The sequence below is a fragment of the Pocillopora verrucosa genome, chromosome 9 (assembly GCF_036669915.1).
Source record: "Pocillopora verrucosa isolate sample1 chromosome 9, ASM3666991v2, whole genome shotgun sequence".
NCBI lineage: Eukaryota > Metazoa > Cnidaria > Anthozoa > Scleractinia > Pocilloporidae > Pocillopora > Pocillopora verrucosa.
Window position 1 is genome coordinate 20,063,837 of NC_089320.1, and position 19,527 is coordinate 20,083,363.

At 36.6% G+C, this 19,527-nt stretch overlaps 1 protein-coding gene across 3 annotated transcripts; it reads right to left on the reverse strand.

Annotated features, from left to right (window-relative positions):
• Positions 1-1,305: 1,305 nt before the first annotated feature.
• Positions 1,306-19,133, reverse strand: LOC131793696 (gamma-aminobutyric acid type B receptor subunit 2). 3 transcript variants are annotated; one of them, XM_059111159.2, is made up of 17 exons: positions 19,056-19,133; positions 12,943-13,104; positions 10,732-11,013; positions 10,511-10,648; positions 9,857-10,027; positions 9,515-9,619; positions 8,560-8,625; positions 7,787-7,981; positions 7,217-7,453; positions 6,741-6,804; positions 6,326-6,406; positions 5,595-5,745; positions 4,958-5,087; positions 4,430-4,537; positions 3,613-3,741; positions 2,996-3,325; positions 1,306-2,282 (listed from the first exon to the last, which is right to left on the reverse strand). In XM_059111159.2, exons 3-17 carry the CDS (start codon positions 10,978-10,980, stop codon positions 2,142-2,144), a joined length of 2,295 nt encoding a protein of 764 aa, XP_058967142.2. In that variant the 5' UTR covers positions 10,981-11,013; positions 12,943-13,104; positions 19,056-19,133; the 3' UTR covers positions 1,306-2,141. The 3 variants fall into 3 exon arrangements, with proteins under 3 accessions (XP_058967142.2, XP_058967141.2, XP_058967143.2); XM_059111158.2 differs by lacking the exon at positions 19,056-19,133 and adding an exon at positions 15,892-16,196; XM_059111160.2 differs by lacking the exon at positions 19,056-19,133 and adding an exon at positions 13,190-13,238.
• Positions 19,134-19,527: the final 394 nt, after the last annotated feature.

Below are 19,527 nucleotides of genomic sequence, written 5' to 3' on the forward strand. Positions count from 1 at the left end.
TGTTTTGGTATATATAGCTTTGACTGCACGATACTTGAAATGCTAAAGTCGTGGCGCCTAAAGTCGTGGCACTTACAGCGCACTTTAATTTGTTCCCTCAAGCGAAAACGACAGAGCAATAACACATTGAGCCGTTGGCCCTGGCTTTCGCTGTACGCCTACAAGTTTAAGAAAGTGGCTCTTTCTTGTTTGATAATGTATATTGATTAACTCTGGAGTAACTGGATATGGATTAGCTCCATAGCTTTATGTTACAAAGTAATGGTCAAATATTTCATAGCCAACTAGAAGCCGGTATTGAAAGGAAAGAAAAGAAAACTGTGAACATTACCTTGAAGAATATTGTCAGCCCCAATCAGTTTCAGCACATTGTCTGAATATATCTGTATTTTAATGTAATGACTGTAAATATATGAAAATCATATATGTGAACTGCGGTAGAAGAAACAAATATGGAAGCGATCCTCGCAGTTATTAACACTACTTATTTTCACTACCACTTAAGTATTGTTCATGACTGCGAGGATCGCTTCCATATTTACATCAGAAAGACCTTTAACCCCCAAACAGTGTTGTCATATAAATAAGAAAAGGAAATTATTGTATTTTTTTATCTTATATCGACTTGTGTACCACCAAGCTTAAAGCAGATAGCTTGTTAGCACAGTTTGATTCCAGGATAAAGCTGTCAGTTTTGCCAGTACCACCGAGAACCTTTTGGAAAATACCTCGATCACTGAGACTCAATTACTTATGTGGGCGGCACACGAGAACCATCTGCTTTCTGGTTGACAAGTTTTATCTTTAAATAACGATTTCGGCTCAATGAACCCCGTCGTCGTTTCCTTAACTTTTCGGCAGATTTTACCAATTGTCTTCCTTCGCATCGATCTTAAGGAAGAGAAAAGTAAGTAGCGAAGCGAAACACTAACTCGCCATTTTTACATATGGCGCTTGTTAGCCTTAATCAGATCATGTGGAAAAACCATTGTGGTGTAAGAGCTCGTGAAGATCCCACAACTTTCGAATAGCTAATTATATGCATTTTAAAATGATGCCGGCTCATTTTCACAAAAAATAAATAACATGAATGAATGAATAACTTTTTTCAACCACGATAAAATATTCAGCATAGCTGGTGGTGTCGTGCATTTAACTAATCATAACCATAAAAGGCTATAAAAATTTTCACTACTTGGTTTGATGATTTAAATTTAAATTAGTTTTGAATAATATTCTTAACTGTTGTACTTGTGTTTAATGACGGCTACAATACTGGAGTCAAAATTTATTTTGTTAATGTCAAATTTATTTTGTTAATGTCAAATTTATTTTGTTAATGTCAAATTTATTTAATATCCGCTTGAATTCATTTAGGTTTTATGCTGCTGATTCCTTGCTAGATAAGACTTTAGGCAACTGCGTGGGTTCCTGAGGACAATTTTATTTTTCTGTACTGTGGTGACATATTACAGTCAGGCGGTCTGCTTATTCTTGGTGGAAGGTTATAAATCTCTAGACGACTTAATAAGTAATGATATTAGAGCACGAACGTCTCATGTCTCCATAGCAACTACATGTTCATATCTTAGCCAGGCACCCTCGTGTGTGTTAAGGGTCTTTTGTCAATGGCAATTTCTCTTGATTTTGTGAGCTGGGAGCATTCCCTCTTTCATAGCGTAATCTGTAACGTGTACTAGCAAAATGGACTGCTTCGTCACTATTGCCTTAGAACCTATGGTTTCACCTTCCCCTGCGACAAACGGCCACACTTGTCCGTTAGTTTCGAAGCTTAACTGCGATGGGTATAACCTCCCATCCGGCCTAGATTTAACCTGGAACTAATTCATAGGGTGTCTACCTGGTAGTCCGTTTAGCATCCAATAAAACTTGCTTTATAAGTGGGACTTTGCAGTTCAATTCCTCCACGAGTAGGATTTCACTAAAACTGGTCCATAAACTCAAACCAGGCAACTTCCATTAGGTTTTGCATTTGAACACTCGATTAAAAGCTTTGGTTGATAATTAATGGTCTGCAACGGCCTTCTTAAAGGTCGGCTTATTTCATTCCAACTCGCTTTTGATCCTTTAGGTTTGATGCTTGCTTCGATAAACCTATGTCTCCGGAAATTACCGTAGCATTAGTTTGCACAAGTTTTTAAATATTTGGCTTTTTCTACAGAGTTCGATGTATTCGTCACTCCTTGATTTTCTAATGCCACATTGTTTGTCTCCAGGACGGCGGCCGTGGAAACTGCCGTATTTTTCCTCAGGTAAAGTACCTGTCAGATGGAATTTCATGAATGAATAAATAAATGTTTCTATCATTCAAAAAGCGAAATTCAAGGGAGAGAACCCATTCTGGTGACCAATGATACATTTTTAATTGTGAACGTATTTTTCGTTTCTAGCTCCCATAACAGCGCTCAGCAATGACTAACATCACATGTTGTTACATTTTCCTACGTTAAAGCTATAAAATAAATTAAATCTCATTCCTCCAATTATGTTTCTTTGAGTTCTCATTGGTTAATGCTCATGTCAACTTTGTAATTTCTTTGATTTTGGTTTTTCAAGACTTAGTTGTAAACTGATGTAAATGTGACCTAATCGACGTTAACTGTATCATTATTAATCATCTCTTGTTGTCAGATTAAGTCTCGAGGGAGTAAAAATTGCTGTAACGGAATTACAAGTCAGAGAAAGTTGCTTTTCGTCTTGTCATGAGCGTGAGACAAAGAAAAAAATAATTCTGAATCTCCATGAGGAACCGAACCCCAGACCTTCGGATTCCGAGCTCCGATGCTCCACCACTAAGCCACAGAGACTCCACAAGAGTCAAGCAGTGAGCAAGAGTAAGGTCTATTACGAAGTTCATTTTCCTTGTCTCACGCTCGTGACAAGACGAAAAACATCTCTCTCTATTTCTTTACCGAGCTCAAAACTTACAATCTCTGTTATTTCTATTTACAAAGAACTATAAGTTATTTCTGACCTTTGGTACAAATAGCAGGGCAATTGTCGAAGTGGTCGCCACGAACACGATCGATCTTTGAACTAGAGTCTTAAGAGGAGGAAAAACCACGAACTCGGCCACAATTGCTAAGCAAGAAAACATGAACACGTTATACACTGCTAAGCCAATGTTCTTGGAATCGTTCAGCGAAGGATAATGCACGTTTCTTGTTTCCCAGGCCAAAAACACACCGAAAATCAACATGATCCCCTTCAGCCCGCTCATTGAAATCAACCAGGTCATATAGTGAGAAGAGGTGCACTGATGGATCACAAGCTGCTCTTTGAAGTCGGAGTCATCATTTGGAACCTTTATTAGAGAGTAGAGAAGTTTTCTGATGAGTGTGCAAATGTGAAAGTCATATTATTTTGGAGCTATAAATCTGCTAATGACCTAGAGTGTAAGAGTTTCGCGTCGATTAACAATTGCAAGATTTCAAACCGATTACTAATTAATATTTTTTTTGAATAGCACAGAGCTTTTTGATCATAATGGAAATCTTGGCTTTATCAAATATAATCACGGCCGGTTATCTAAAAGCATAACAACGACCATGAGAGTGTAAACAAAAGCAGAAAGTTGCCGTTAATATTTACCTTATTATCGATTTTCTCAGTTTCCATGGTCATTGGATCAATAGCTGTCCAAGTTGATAAAAAAATGAAGTCTACAAACAAAGCAACACATAGCCTCAACAAGAGGCTAGTGCTACTTAAGTTTCCAAGCTACAGAGGAAATAGAAAGCATTTCAGTAAAAAGCTTTAAATGATGAGCGCGATGTTGTACGATAACATTGAAGCTCAAATAAATGGTCACAAGGAGCCAATAAGAACCCCATTCTTATTGACCGAGCGGTAGACGGCCAAAAGCGTGCAAAGCGACCCTATATCAAAGCAAGTAGATAGATAGAAAGATAGTTTATTTATCCACATAACGCCTAAGAGCATTCAGTATACTCGTTAACAATGCGCACATGCAATTACAAAATACTGAAAATAATGAAAATTACATTAGTATAAAAGACTACAAACAATCATGTGCAAGGCACAGTAACAAATTCCTGTTATGGTGCCTAACAATAAATAAACGGTACAAGGTTTAATTTGTCTCTTATACTGCCAAAAGTATTCACATTACCAGCAATGCTAGCATTGCATAGTAAAGCATTCAAGGGAATCAAGGCGCCACTTGTTATTAAAAGAATTTTGCTCAAAAGAATTGACCAAGTCGCGATTGGTTTAAGTTTTGAAAATGATCGGGATGGCGCGAGTTTTCCAAACCAATCACAGACGTACTAACGCAAATCAAAGGCAATACTGGTTCGCTTTTGACAATTATTTAAAAATTGCCTTGACTGATGACACCGCTATGACAATGATGATGAGCCGAGTTGTCCTTTAGTTATTTCTTTACCTCTTTCCTCATCTGGTTGTTTGTAAATATTTTATAAACTCTCCAGGTTTTGACGAAAATCCCACCAAATGCCAAAGTGAAGCCGGTAGAGAGCAGCCAGATTCTAATCTAAGGGTGAAAAAAAATTAATCTTAGTGTTGTATTGGAAAAATATTTTTCATCTCAGTTTTTCACCCAGTAATTCCCATCACCGTTGGTGTTTAACCCACGGGCTTGCAGCGATCAGCACTCGCTCGAGGCCATTTTTCAGCAGCAACGATTATTGAAACTTTTAAACCTTCGTTTTTATTTTAGACACTTTCACCAATTTTGCTTTTACATAACCTTAGTACTCTGTAATATGATAAGGGCTTTATGTACTTGATTAAAGTTGTTGATGAACCTAATTCTTCTTTAAGTATTTTGTATTCGAGTTCCAAGGCTGTATACCTGGAAAACTGAGCAGGCTCCAAAGCATAATAATTTATAATTTAATAATTTATTTACTTATATAGCGCCCTTTAACATTTATGGGATGAGCATACTTACATAGCAGAGTGAAATATCGTGTTCTGTATAATCAGAGTTAGCGTAAGCTGATAAGAACATTTCGATGTAGGATAGCAGGCATCCAATGACGGTGATATCGTTAAACTTTGGAGATGACATTTTAATGAACCTAGGTACATAAACAAAAGCATTATAGGGAAAAAGAAGTTTGAAGCAATTACAGAATGAAATTCTGTGCAAACGGGAGATTGTAAATCAGAGACAAGCAGTAATAAGCACTATATTTTACGCCATTTGGTAAAACCAGTGGTTGTTGCTTGATTTTCCAAAGCGTTTTCAGAGGGAAAGACAGCATGAAAGAGGCATCTTCACGAACCATCACTAAACCCAAAATAGGAAGTACTCAGAAACTACATATCTCAAAGTAGTTGTGCTTGTTTCTGATAATCATACAGAGAGGGTTTACTTCCCGTATACTTGATTTAATAGTATTTACAAATATTTATTTTCATTTGCTGTAACAATATAGGACCTTTCTTTCTCGTTTAAGATGATTTCATGCGTTAAAACTGATTTAAACGAGTTCCTTCGCTTTCAGAAAGCACTGGAACCTTTTGAAAATGCTGGTCTTAAAACTTGAGGGTATTTAATATATGAGTCAAAGTTTGTTACTTACTGATGCTTTCGATATGTGACATTAAAAAGTAAACTAAAGAAACAGAGCAGTACTCCAATAAATGCCAACAGGAAGAACATCAACGTTAAGCTGAAACTTTCTTTAAACTGCTTTTCATTGATTCTGACACCGTCCAGTGGAACTTTCCCCTCTGTAGGGAAAAAATGAAAGAAACTTTTTCAAATTGAAATTTTAGTAATGAAGCAAATATTCTAACATTCGCTAGGTGAGATCAGAAAACAGACAAAATTTCAAGTGTTATAACCCACCCATTAATTTGTTCGCGTTTCTATTAGCTAATTTTACGTCACATGATACAAAAAACTGAACAGTTATCGCGCACTAACCCCCACGTCTACGTCTATATTTGTCCTCTGATTATTTCCGTCGAAAAGAGACAGTGCTTACGACAAAAAAGAGAAAGCTCAAGGTTTCACTTTTCATCTTTATTATCCTTCAGTGTTTTGTGCTTAACTTAAATCTGAGTGATTTTTAACGTACACCGTTCTTGAAGGAGTGGATATTTCAATTAAAATTACTGTTGGCCCAATTCAAATTTTGATCAAAATACTCGATCCCTGAATTTTATTCCATTGTATTCCAGTCTTTTTACCTCAAGACAATGTCTCTCATAACTAAATCACAACGTATGGTGGCTGGAAATTAAGATGTCGGTAAAAACCCATGATTTCAGTCGAGCAATTTTGCCATACCGTCAAATTCGATCTTACCTTCCCACTCAAACTTATCTTTGTATTGACTTAGATTCCTACCAAGGGAATCCACCGTGGCCACAATTTTCTTTTTACCACCTGAAATGAAAAAAAAAAAAAACAATGCTTCCATCAAGAAAACAGAGTTGCCGGTCAAAACATACATAACTATAATGCAATGCAGTGCTACTCTACCGCGTTGACCGCAATCCTAATTCAGGGATTTGTAAATCCCTTCTACAGGTATACTTTTGCACAATTTCTTCCAAGTTTTCTTTCGCCAGCAACACTTAAAAATCAATGACTTCTTATTTCAGTGGCAGCTCTCAGGGCAATAGAGGATAAATCTGTTTCATTTTACTCCTAATGAAATGTACTTACTTCTACTTATTTATCGCGAAATTTTTTTAATATACAATAATTTCTCACTTACGTTTATTTTGAAAAATTTCTACAAGAGTGTCTCTGTTTCCATCTTTATCAAACTTCACGCGACCCTGAAAGAATTGCAGGACAAGGTTTTTGTCGTAAGAGCTGTAGTATATCGGTCTAAGAATAAGGGCAGTTGTCAGAATTATATTTGTCTTAAACCGGATTTGCTAATGACAATGATATGAAGTTTGCCATCAGAGAGGGAACCCGCGTTTAAGGCTTGGAAGTTTCCTTTTCCTTATCCTTTTTCTTCTACCATTTTGCCAATTTTTTTGAGGTAAACAAAAAAAGGAGTCTTTTTCAGGCATCGAACTAACCGGCGACCCTCTCACTTTGGTATGCGAATTTCATTGAGACATTTCGAATCTTTTGTTCTGTTTTTTTTCTTTAAGTTCTCGTATATTCGACAAATTGAAAAGGAAAATCCATAAAAAAGTGAAGTGTTATTGAGGCTTAAACAATGACTACTTTACATACTGACATTCCCCAGAAGTCTGTACGGAACAAAATATCTGTCATGATCTCAGCTACGTCTTTATCACCATATTTGACGGTTTCCAGTGTTTTATTTTTTGCTCGTAACCGAGGTATGGATTTGTTCAACATAACAGCGATGCTCCATGCTGCATCATACGTGAAGCCTGCGTACATGTGATAAGTGTAGTTGAGGCGCCGTCGTCTTTCATCATATTCAGCTTGCAACTGCTGTGCAGTCTGAAAAGGGATGGTAAAGAAGAGCAAAACGATTTTTACATATGCTCTGTAAAAGCTCAGGCAGTAACTTGGTCTTTACCTTTTGAGACTATTCCGGTTTAAACTATACGAGAGGGTGGGTGGACTAATCATTAGTGCGCTGGCTTACGGATATTGGTGCATAGTCGGGGAAGACTAATAAACTACAGGGGGTAACCTTGCGAGGGACCGCCATCCTATTCAGGGGAGAGTTGAGTAATATTATTTTCTGTGGGCAACGACTAATCTCCACTCCGTCCCCCCTGAAAATCATGTAACCCCACCCCCGGCGATTAATACCGACTAGAACCTTACCCTATTCGATATCGTGGGTCTTGTTGATCTACTCAGTTGAAGAGGAAAAGTCTCAATCAAATTAGCTGCAGCCTCCAAGAGCTGTTCTCCCCTGCAATCCATGCCCACTTCTGTTGTTTTTGTCCACCAGTCTTCCAAGTACCATCCAACTATTATCCAAACATACTTCTTTCCAAAGAGTCCATCTTTGTAGGCCTGTTAGGAATAGAGATTATAGCAGGATATCAGTTAAAGGTGTTCAGTGCCTCCCGTCATACTTTGAATTTGCAATGTAAAACCCAGAGTCGGTGAAGATTACCAGCTACATACAATTATTAGTTTGATATAAAACTGTCCGCCACAGAGCATTAAAAACGACATATTTTAAGCAGGAGGTTTCCGGTAAAAAACTCTTAATATTCATGGCTATTAAGGGAGTTTTTCAAGGAAACTGTGATTGAAAATTTTATCTGACCACGCATCGAGGGAGTGTAACAGCGTAATTACCTTGTTATGGCCAATAAGAGTTGGTTTTATCAACTGAGAAGATAATGTTAATTGGCCATCTTAGAGGGTTTCTACAGCTTACGTCTCGAGCTCTAACTAAGGGCTGACGTTCGGAACGTCAGATTTGAAACTCCTAATGGTGGCCAATTTACGTTATCAACTCAGTTGATAATACAAAATTACCTTGTTACACTCGCCCACCGACGCAGCACCGCAGTTTCTTTAGAAACTTACCCCCTTTTTTTCATTTCTCTTAATTGTTGGTTATAATTTGTCAGTACACTCACAGCGCACATAGCTTTTCTGAACATGTCCTCGTACATCAGTCCAATGATAATCCTTGCATCTTTATCCTTGTAAGAAAGAATTTTTGAGGTACTTCACTAACATACACAAACATCCGCTTGTCAGCGAAATGCCAAATGATACTCTTGGGCGAAGAGTTAAAATCTCACGCTCATTAGAACTTCAATTTCAATTTTATTCAAACAGTGTTTTGTTTCTTCCCTTATTATTGATCTAAAGAGAAGGCAAATTTCCAAGGAGGACCAAGAAAAAGAAATCTGGCGGTAAAAATAGGCCACAGAGATTTCAATCTAGAAAAGTAAACCAACACCAAAGTTATCGGGGGCCAATCACAATAAAGAAATACTTTATAAGAAGCCACAGAGAGCTTAAGGTGGTTAAAGCAAACTGACTGGAGCGTAGAAAAACATGGGTAACCAAACGGTGATTACTTTTAGTTTAGTTTATGGTTGGTTGAGAAAGTAGCGCCAGCTTACTAGACCAATCACAATCGAAGTAAAACAAGAGGGTGGCTAAAAGGTTTGTACTTGACACGTGGTTAAGACCAAACTTTTTTACAGAAAGGCGAGCGTGATTCGTGAATTTAAGAACCAGCGTGAGGCGTGATTTTCTCCGAAAATAGACGTGACTCGTGAAAACCTCAAGATTTCCCTGAAACCTTTATTTGCATGACGCGTTAATTACTTTTAAAATTCGGAATAAGAAACCCTCCTTATCCTCATAGAAAAGCAACGCAACCTCGGATAATTATTTGACGCTCAATTGTACACATTCGGCTATTGTAATGGCTGTTATAGTAGTATCTATCATATCAGCCAGGGGTCTTTTCCGTTTTGTCTCTCTGTTACACCAGCAAGATCTGGTAATCCACGAAAACACACTTAATGCACACTACGCTCAGCGCTATGAACTTTGAATGGATGGTGCGTATCTAACCTTGATTAAGTACTTGACCGATGAGGATGGATCATATTTGAAGCTTTCTGTCGCAATGATGGAGATGTTCGACTTGTTTAACAATGGAATGAGGTCTTCTTTTGTCTATTGGTATAGAAATGATAACAAAGAAAATCAAACCATCGGTATTTAACATTCTCTTCTTTTTATGGCCTCTTCGTTGGAATATTTTGTCGTTGTTACTGCTTTTGTTGTCTGAAATCAGAGTCCATTGATTGTATTTCTTGATTTAGTTCATCTGATTCATGTAGTGCCTTTAAAGAAACTTTCTTTCTATATATACTATAATAACTGCCTTATTAGCAGTATTGAGCCTCTTACCCATACAAAAATATCCAAGTTTTGCACAAGTAGGGCGACCTTTTTCCAATTGAATTGCTCTAAAAGTGCTACTCTGGTCGGGTTTTCCATTGTTTCTGAGGTACTAGTTCGAAAGTACAGAGGGAACTTTTCCTTGTCTGAGAACTGTGGCGACGATGTACTGTATCCAATCTAAGAAGAGTGAAAAGACAATATTTCTTTTCGTCGATGTCATAAAAATGCGGAAAAACGAATCAAAGAACCTGCAACTGAGAGTAAATTAACGCACGTAGTTATGCAATGAGGTCAAGCAAGCCATTAAACTGTAGCAAAATAATCTTATCTACGACATACAGTTCTTATCGTTCAAGTAAACAAAATAATATCACAAAGCTATCACTGCAAATTATCGATGATATTAAATTGCAAGCTCACAAATAAGTAAAATTCATAATATTTTGACCTTTGGTTGATTACAAATGGCAAAGTGATCCCTGTAAGTCATTTGCCGTCAAACAACTGACAGAGACGAAATTGACAAATTTTAAAAAGGAAATTGCAAGCTGAAGCAATATACCAAAGGCCCACGAGATTGAAAATCTCCAAAGAGAATAGAATCACGGGCTTCAGACTGAGCGTAGTCATTATAAAAACCCCACATACTGTGAAATTTACCTGCACTGCCTGCCAATACGGAGCGGCTTCTGCAACAGGTACTGTTGCTACAGAACATCCGGGACCCAGGAAAACAATCTTGTGTGGTGGAGTGTCGATCATCGTAAGCATAGCTTTGATACCGGATCCACTTTCACACTTAAGCAATGGAAGCAAGAAAATAACAGATAAATATTAACTGTATTTTTAAATTTTGTACTAGTCATATACGCTGAACAAACCTTAGAATCATTCCACACATATTTCAGCTGATAGTCCACCAAAATGCTTGGGTCGTTGTTCACATGCTCCAGTGCCATTTCCAGAGATGGAATGACTTCAGCTGTGCTCCAAGCCCCTTCTTGAATGTTTACCCCGAAAAATCCACCAATGTATAAGGGGATTTTGGACGTAGTGTTGTCACATTTGGTAAAAGAAGTCAGGACGATGCAGTAGAGTAAGCAGGTGACGTGAAAAAATCCGCTGGACATGGTATTCGGTTTCTTTGAAACAGTAACGCAGAGCTGCAGTCATGGAAAAATTTCATGAATATCTTATGCACATCTGAATTACAGAGAGGTTTTTGAAATTTACGCGTTAAATCAACGCAATGAAAGAATGCCAAAGCTAAAAAGACGGAGACCGTCCCACGCTTAATCTTATCGGCCTTTTCAGACGTGTGTCCAGTCTCTGTTTTGAAACAGTAGTAATAACTTTAAACACGAACATAAATTTTTGATTATTGAAGACAAAACTCATTATCAAAAAAAAATGATTTGCACTGTCTGCTTTTGACACGAACGGTTTTTGTAATTCGGAAATGTTCCATTATGTTACTTTCATGATCTCCAATAAGTACTTGGAGAACTTCAGAAAAATCATTAATAAATTCAGCCCGTCTTCCTGCGCAAAAAGTTACTTTCTGATGTGAGGCGGGCGAGCTCGTGATGTAAACAAGGCTTTATGAGAATTATTTGCTGGTGGACATGGAACTCACCAGCCCCGGCTTCCCAGAAAATGACTCGTGCAGTTTTTCTCGTTTTGATTGAAAATCCGTCGAAAGAAACATAATAATGCCAATCCTCGGACTTAATTCTTCTCCTCAAGAAGAGAAAAGAAGATTATCTGTCCACTGCCGACCTTCGCGTAACAGTGTAAATTAGCGGTGACAGGTGCCCATATGGTGTGATTGAAATACCCTAAATTTCCTCTGAAAAGCCCTAGGCTTATACAACTTCGTAAGGGGTTTTAGGAAAGCTTATATATGGAAGGGTGTACATCCGAGAGGGCTTATAACCAGAATGGAAAGAGTGCTTCGAAACAAGATGTAAAAGTGCTGATCACAAAGGGTTTTCTATTGAGCGTCGAAACGTCATTAGCGGCAATTTGCGGTATTACTAAAAATGAAATATTTTAAGGCTCCGAGGCGCATTAAAGTGAGTTAACCTGAAAAGAGGAATCTTATAAAGTTTAATTGGAAGTTACTTTCCGAAAAATGTTCGACTGAAAGTGTTTGATGAACCTTTTGAACCATAAATAATGAAAACAACAACAAGATTTATTAAATCCATTTTGAAATCTCTGGTGATCCTTGCAATCTGATTGGCTCTCATCGTTGCGATTTATTCACGAATCGTATGATTTTTTGCTCTAAATCGCATCTTTTTCCCAGCCAATGAGGAACACTACCAAAACACAACAACCAATCAAATCTCAAGGCTTGTTTAAAGAAACCAATCAAATTAGAGGAAGATAAAAGACAGCTTTTGCACAGCTCAGTACTAGATCAGTAAAACATTTGTACAGACAAAAAAATCCTGTATTTAAGCGACTGAATTTTGCAGTTTAAAAATGGATGCAATGAAGTGATAATTGAACTTAGTGCTAAGCAGTTTTGGTCGATCTGAAATCGTACATGTGATTTCAAATCAAACTCACGCTGCGCGCCCGTTCGTTTTTTTAAATCACTCGTATGATTTCAGACCAAAATTGCACTCCACTCAGTTCAATTAGCATTATATGTCATGGTTTTAAAAAAGATATCTTCACTCTAAACATGCTACATATACCTTTAGACAGTTTCGTGTTGCAACGGCAGAGAAGAAATTATAATATGGCGCTTATCACTTTGCCAAAGTGCTTAAAATTCAAATAAAAATTTATTTGACGTAGATTGTCAATTTCTTCAATTGATATCGTTTATTTTCAATTGAATATGCGACCAATATTTATGGAGTAAGAGAGACGTTGCCTGTCTCCTTAGGGTACGACCTTCATCCCGCTCAGACTCGTGTTCTTCGCTCACGCATCAAATATACCATCAAAGTTAAAATTTTTATCGATAGTCCGCCAGGAGGTTATAGACAATCTTATAAAAGCGTTCAATTAAAAGCTTAGTAGAGCGTTTTCTAAAATAATATCATTAATCGTCATAGTAAAGTAAGTTTACTTACCAGAAAGCAGTTGATGGTTTAGTTCCGCGGTTGCAGATGTGTTTGCGAGTGTGACTCAAAGCTGCGTTTCGTTCAGTCAAATTCAGCCTCAGTGTTTCACTGAATCCTTTTGATCATTACCTTTTTAAAATCCTGATATACTGTTGTCTCCTCCAAATCGATCTAATTCATAGGAAAGTAAAAAGAAAGACATCAGGTCTCGATAATTTACCGTGATATTTTGTAAAAAAAATTCCTATTTTTCAACCTTTTTAACGCAACCTTCCATTAAACACGCCCCTAGTGGAGAGCCTTTTGTTATTTAATTTTTCCTAAACCAGGCAGAAGCTTTGAAAAGTGAAAGGCTTATCGTGGCATCAGTAGAATGACGTCGAGGCTCTCTCGGGCACCAAAGGTGAGTGGCCAAAAAAAATTTTCCGACGGGAATTCCGGTCGGGCGGTTTTGATAAGAAAATACAGTTGAAGTCTGATGTATTTTGACTTGTGTTGCAATGATATTGCACATAAAAGAAAGTTAACAATCAAATGGTGGGATTATATCATACATTTCTTGGCGAATAAATATTTAATCTTGTCGCTGAGGACTTTGCAAAAGCTGACATTCACAATGACATTTGCACATAATTATGCTCTTAATGCCTAGAAATAAACTAGCTTCGGTTCAATCGGGTTTCTCTCACAAAACTGACCGGTTCTTGAAATAATTTCTTCTGAAACATACGCTTTTGGATTTGCAGCAACTGGTGAACAATCACATAAGGCATGCTTTCAGAGATTTTCATTATTCGTGACCTGTATCATAAATGAATTTTTAAGAATATTTTTGTTATTTGAGATTATTATAACACCCCATCTGATAAATCCTAAAAGCATTTTTCATTTTGCCGATAAATAATCAGTACGATTACTGTTTATGTCCGAAAACACCAGATTTTGCGAAAAGAAAATAGGCACTATCATATAAAGAGAAATCAAACTGAATATCCATGATGTATTTTGTATTTTGTACGAATATGAGTCGCCCTTTATTTAACTCGTGACTTTATCTTTTCATCGAACTACTCTCTCCAAAAACTGTTAGTACAGAAGAATACGGCATGGCCAGGGCCAATAAGATGATGATATTTTTGCATCAGTGGAAAAGAAAATTTTCGCCATCATGATGTCTCGTATAGCGTGCGAGACATGACGTGTAGAGACAGCTTATTGTTGATTGTGTAGGATACACAGCACGACAAATTTTCAGTGTTTTCTCTCCCACAGCTACATTAACAAGCAAGAATTTAGTTCTGTCTTTGAATGAGCAAGAACAAGACCACTTTGAATATGATTTTGAAGGCACTCACCTTTTGGAAAGCGAGGCTTGATTATTTGAGAAATGGTTTCGGAGATATCCCATTAATACGAAGCCTATTCAAATGCTCAAGAGTGATAGAGAGTTTTTAATAATTTTGACAGCTGCAGACAGAACACAATATTTTAATTGTTTATTGCTATTGGCAAAATACCCAGACTTATAGAATTATCTGCAAGAAAGTTCTCTCGGAATATGGCTTAAACACACACAACTAATGGACTTTACATCTTATGAAAATTTGTTTTGTGAACATTTGTTTAACAGTCGAAATTTCAAGACTATAGTCGAAATTAGTTTTCTTAGATCATTGTTTTTTTTACACAGATTTAATATATTAAAGGCATAAGACCTTGAACTCTTATTCGAACGCATTATTTAAATTCTGAAAAATGTCCAAATAATTTTTACCGCAGATTTAAATTCGGTTTCATATGCGCGACATCGAATCCAAAGCCAGTCCAAATTTTAAAGTCCATGTTCTGAAGAAAAGCTATTGTCAAATAAACAAACTCACGCTAAATCGTTACACTTGTGTGCACCGGTGGTGATATCCTTTTTTCATTAAAAATTTTTCGACGAATTTAAAGTAATCTATGTCTACTTTTTCATGTGTATTCGATTAAAGGAGACTTTTGTAGTATCAAACATGATTGATTCGGTGTCCAAACAATATGAAAGTATTATGTGTAAAGGTTTATTTGAATTAATTCTCATATGTGGAGGTTTATTTTATATAGTGGAACTAAATTAGAAATTACCCACAGGGTCAGTTTCAGTTTTTGTCACACTAAGGCAATATGCATATTCAGTGGCCCTGACCGTACGATAAACTAGTCATAATGACCGCTGTACACGGGTGGGCTTATCCAGACAAAAGCAATCTCCTATGAGTTTTGGCTCAGTTAATTTTTTTCAGCGGACTCTCCAGTCAGATAAGATGTTTTTCTTCTCACTTTGACGATAGGGATGCTCGAATAAGATTTAATCTAAACAAATTCTTATTGGCGTCAGAAACACGGGAAAATAGCGGAGATAACTTGAAGACCATTCTCAAAAAAAAAAAAAAAACTAAAATTTATAGATGTAACTCGCACTAATAACTCAGCTATTATAAATCCCTAGAAGGCTTTGTTTATACCCTTACTTTGAATTCTTAATGGCTACTCAAACATTTTCATTCATTCTTGCTCTTGACGATGGGATCACTTGAAAAATGGTCCAACAGAACTAGAAAGACGAGATTGGTTGGTTCAAAACACGCTTAAGCCAACCGAGGGTTGATGCAAATATCCACCTCTGTGACTTTAAAGACAATTCTGTGTGTTGATTTTCTGTGCTTCTTTGTTGGCAGATATCAAGATTAAGCTTCTTAAAACTGTAACCCTGAGAGAGGTTTTCGCACAAAACAAATGAAAATCAAATTGATGTTATAATCGTGCATCAGTTTTTCAAAGACTGTGTGCAGCGTTTTTCACAAATAACATTGTCTGACAAAGCACTATGGTGGCTCATTTTCTTAGGGTAAATATTATTGATCTGTTTCTTCTATGTAGGTACTTGATTTTAAGTATAACATTAAACCTTACTATCACCTGCTTTTTCCTTCTGTAATGATTCGGTGAATATTTGTCAATTCTAGGTGGTAATTACTTGAGGTGTTGAGTTCTCATACTCTTTAAGAGGTAAAATCTCTCTCTTTCGCGATTGTTAAGACTCTGAAAACAGTTCAAACAGCCTAATGTTTGTTTTGTTTCGCTGAATCACAAGAATCGGGTAGCAAGTCCTTGAAAACGTTATATCTTTCATATTCAATGCTGCTATGACGATGGTTTCGTTTCATAAAAATGACCTCGAGTTGTTTTTGACTTACATAAGGTTTACCTATTTGTGATTGGCTTATGCAATTCAATCATCCTCCTGTCAATGTGTGGGTTTGAAACTCTAATCAATACGGATAAATATCAAGTGAGGATCAGTTTGTCTTCGCCTAAAATTCAAACAGAATTGATTTTTTTGGCCTATGTTTTTACACTGACCATCTCCCTCTCATTCCAAATAAAAAAGGAAAAAATAATAAAGAGTTATACACTTTGTGCTAATCAAAATAATGTCAACAACACGGAACTACAAGGGTAAAGCTGTAATTATGTTTCCTTCTTGTTATAAGCTATCATTATTCCCCCACACAAGTATGGCCAATTTTCTCTCAGTATGTGTTTTCCTCAAACAATTGGAATATATCTAGCAAAGGAGATTTTGGAAAGAAACTAAAGCACGATTTGTAGCAATAACCATATCTTAATCGTGTCGAGTTTTTGTTTCCCTAACGTGCATTATGTGTAATGAATAATTATGGTAGATTCCCTTTTTATTTACGAATTACATACCACCAACCAAAGCCCCCGTACAGTACAGCATTCAACGATCCACGTTAAAAGAAAATTATTGGAAACTTTTTGCTGGTGAAAAAATTTTTTTTTTTTTTTTTTTTTTATGACAGTATCGCTTCCTTAGTTAACGTCATCTACTTTCGGGTTTGAGACAATTGGTTTGTTGAAGTTTTCTTCGTTCATTTGTAATATTACTTTCATCGACTCCCGAAGCGCACAAACCTTTTTTAATCAATCCAGAAATACTGGGCTTCATTTTTAAGAAGCATAAATACAACTGTGAGCATATTTTTCACCCTTTGACAATCATATACAAACGATAAAAATTATAAAAAGATTAATTAGATCTCGACAAATGTTCATTTTTGTTCCTAAACATAACTTACCCACAATATTGTAGCAGGCCATAAAGTCCGCTCTCAAACGGATTTTTATTTGGAAATTAGACAGGAGGAATCATGAGTTTTCTTCGTTTTAAAAGCTACATTAAGGCACGTGCAAGTGGCAAGCGCAAACATTGCATTAAATTTGTGAGTCATAATAATTGATATTTACATGTAATACTCACCTTATGCTCTCCATAACCATGGCCACTTGGTTTGCGACTTCCTGCTTTGATTTGAAGCTTAGAATAGCATGTTAAAGTCTTCCGTCGTCTGTCGTGTTTGAATTTACAATTTACTTATTATTCTGGTTGTTTAGTTTTCAAAATGACAATTATGATCGAGAATACAGGCCAAAATTTTTCTTACTTCCTGTTGAAGGATATATGGTCGAGGTTCTATCGTGTCGTGACTAATTTTGCTACCGCGAAAAACTAAAAATTTGTCCAAGTACACTCCGCTTTACCCTAAATTACTTGTAGACTGTACGAATTACTTCCATATTATTTGAAATCTCACTGGTGCATTTACATCCTAGATGTCATAAAATAAATGTGGTTAATCCGAAGACTCTCTCAGGTTATTTTTCATTTCGTATTTAACGGAGAGATAGTCTCACTTTTCATCTTGTGGTCTGACTATTAAGAAGAAAAGAAAAAGTCCTGAAAAAATTTGAAATTGTTCCAAGGCCAATGACTGACAGTTTTACACCCTGAGCAGAAGTCATTATTTGCTTCTGATAATGATTTCCGCTCAGGATGTCAAAATATCAGTTGCTACTACCGAAGATGAATTGTTCAGGAACTCTTGCACCCGGAAGAGAAGACAACTCGGTCAGCTGGTACTCCTAGGTCAGTTTAAACATTTTTTCAAAAAGTTGCCTTTAACTTTAATTCACTGATGAGTAGCTTCTGCGTAAATTTCACTTATTTTCAAAGCATGGCAAATATGAGTTTCCACACAGCTTAATTGCTTCTTGAGGAGTTAAAACTTTCGAACGTTTCATATAAAAGAGAAACTGCTAACAAGTGTTCGCTCCTATTATTTACGAACTGACATGTGCCTCTCTTCGAAAACATCCATTACATATGGACTTTTATCTTTATAAAATGACGGCAAAGTGTAGGCTAAAAATAGCATCCAAAGTGTTTTTGCCAACGGACATGGCAGGCAGGACTCACCAACTATATTTCTAATTAAAAAAATTGTTATTGTTATTGAAGACCAGCCTAACTATCATCATCCCAAATTTTGGTAACAAAGACGACACAATTGAGGAAATACTCGAAATGAAATAGGCAGCTTTGATGCTTGAATTTGGCATCTTTCAATGATGAATATTTACATATCTACGTGCAACCATTTCAAGCTCACGTTTCGGCCTAAAAGTTCTGAGTTTCCTTGATTTCCCCTAATTGTTTAAAAATTTTTAAAAAGGAATTAATACTTAATGTAACTTGGTTTTTAGTATCTACTAGTTCTGAAAATGGAAAAGTTTCTGATGCGATAAGCCGGATATGCATTAATCCCCGTTCTACATGTCACGAAACCATAACTACACTGAGCGACGAGCGGCTCACCCTAAAAACAGCTTGCTTTCACACAGAGAAGAAAAAGCTCAGAATTTTGACACGTCCGAGAATTAGCGAAGTTTAGATTTCTCCAGAATAACCTTCTTTTCCCTGTTTCAACCAGCCTTAGCAATGAATCATCACTAAAACTGAATATTTATGTCAACCATATTTACTTTCGTTTGTTTGTCTTATCAAAAAGATTTTCCTGCGATTTAGCCTAAGGGATTTGAAGCTTCTAGGATCGATTTTGATGGAAGAAAATAAGCAGGAGTCAGTGTTGTCGAAGTCTTTGTAAGGTCAAAATACTTTGATTGGAACAAAGATTTTGGGTAAATATAATGTCAAATCATTCGTTTTTAACGCTTAAAAATTGTAGAAAATAATACAAGTATTAAAATGAAAGAAGTACCTGATTTTCACTTCCTTGGAAACAGTTAAAAGAAGACAATTTTCCTTGAGAGAAGGACGGTTGTTTTTTCCTTTGAAATGGCAAACTGGAACAACTACAAATGACACAACTACAAATGACGATGTATGCCTCTAAACCAACTTAGCAATTGAAATTCTTGCTTTTGCATGATGGAATTAGCTGGAGAGAGCACTTATTACAAGTGTTGAGTGATTTGATGAGTTTTTCGCCCACTCCCCTCGAATTAGCGCAAACTGTTCTTGATTCAGCGAGCAACTAACTGAGGGCCAAATATTTTCCTATCTGGCCCATCTGACTCTTCTTTCAGCTCGCATCTTGCGGGGCTACATGGCTTTTTACCTTCTTATCCGTAAACTGTCAGTCGCGCTTCAAAGTTGGATACTTTTTCATAAGATCCTGACTCTTCATTTTCCTTCTTATTGGTCAGTTAGCAAGTTAAAATGTCTCCCAC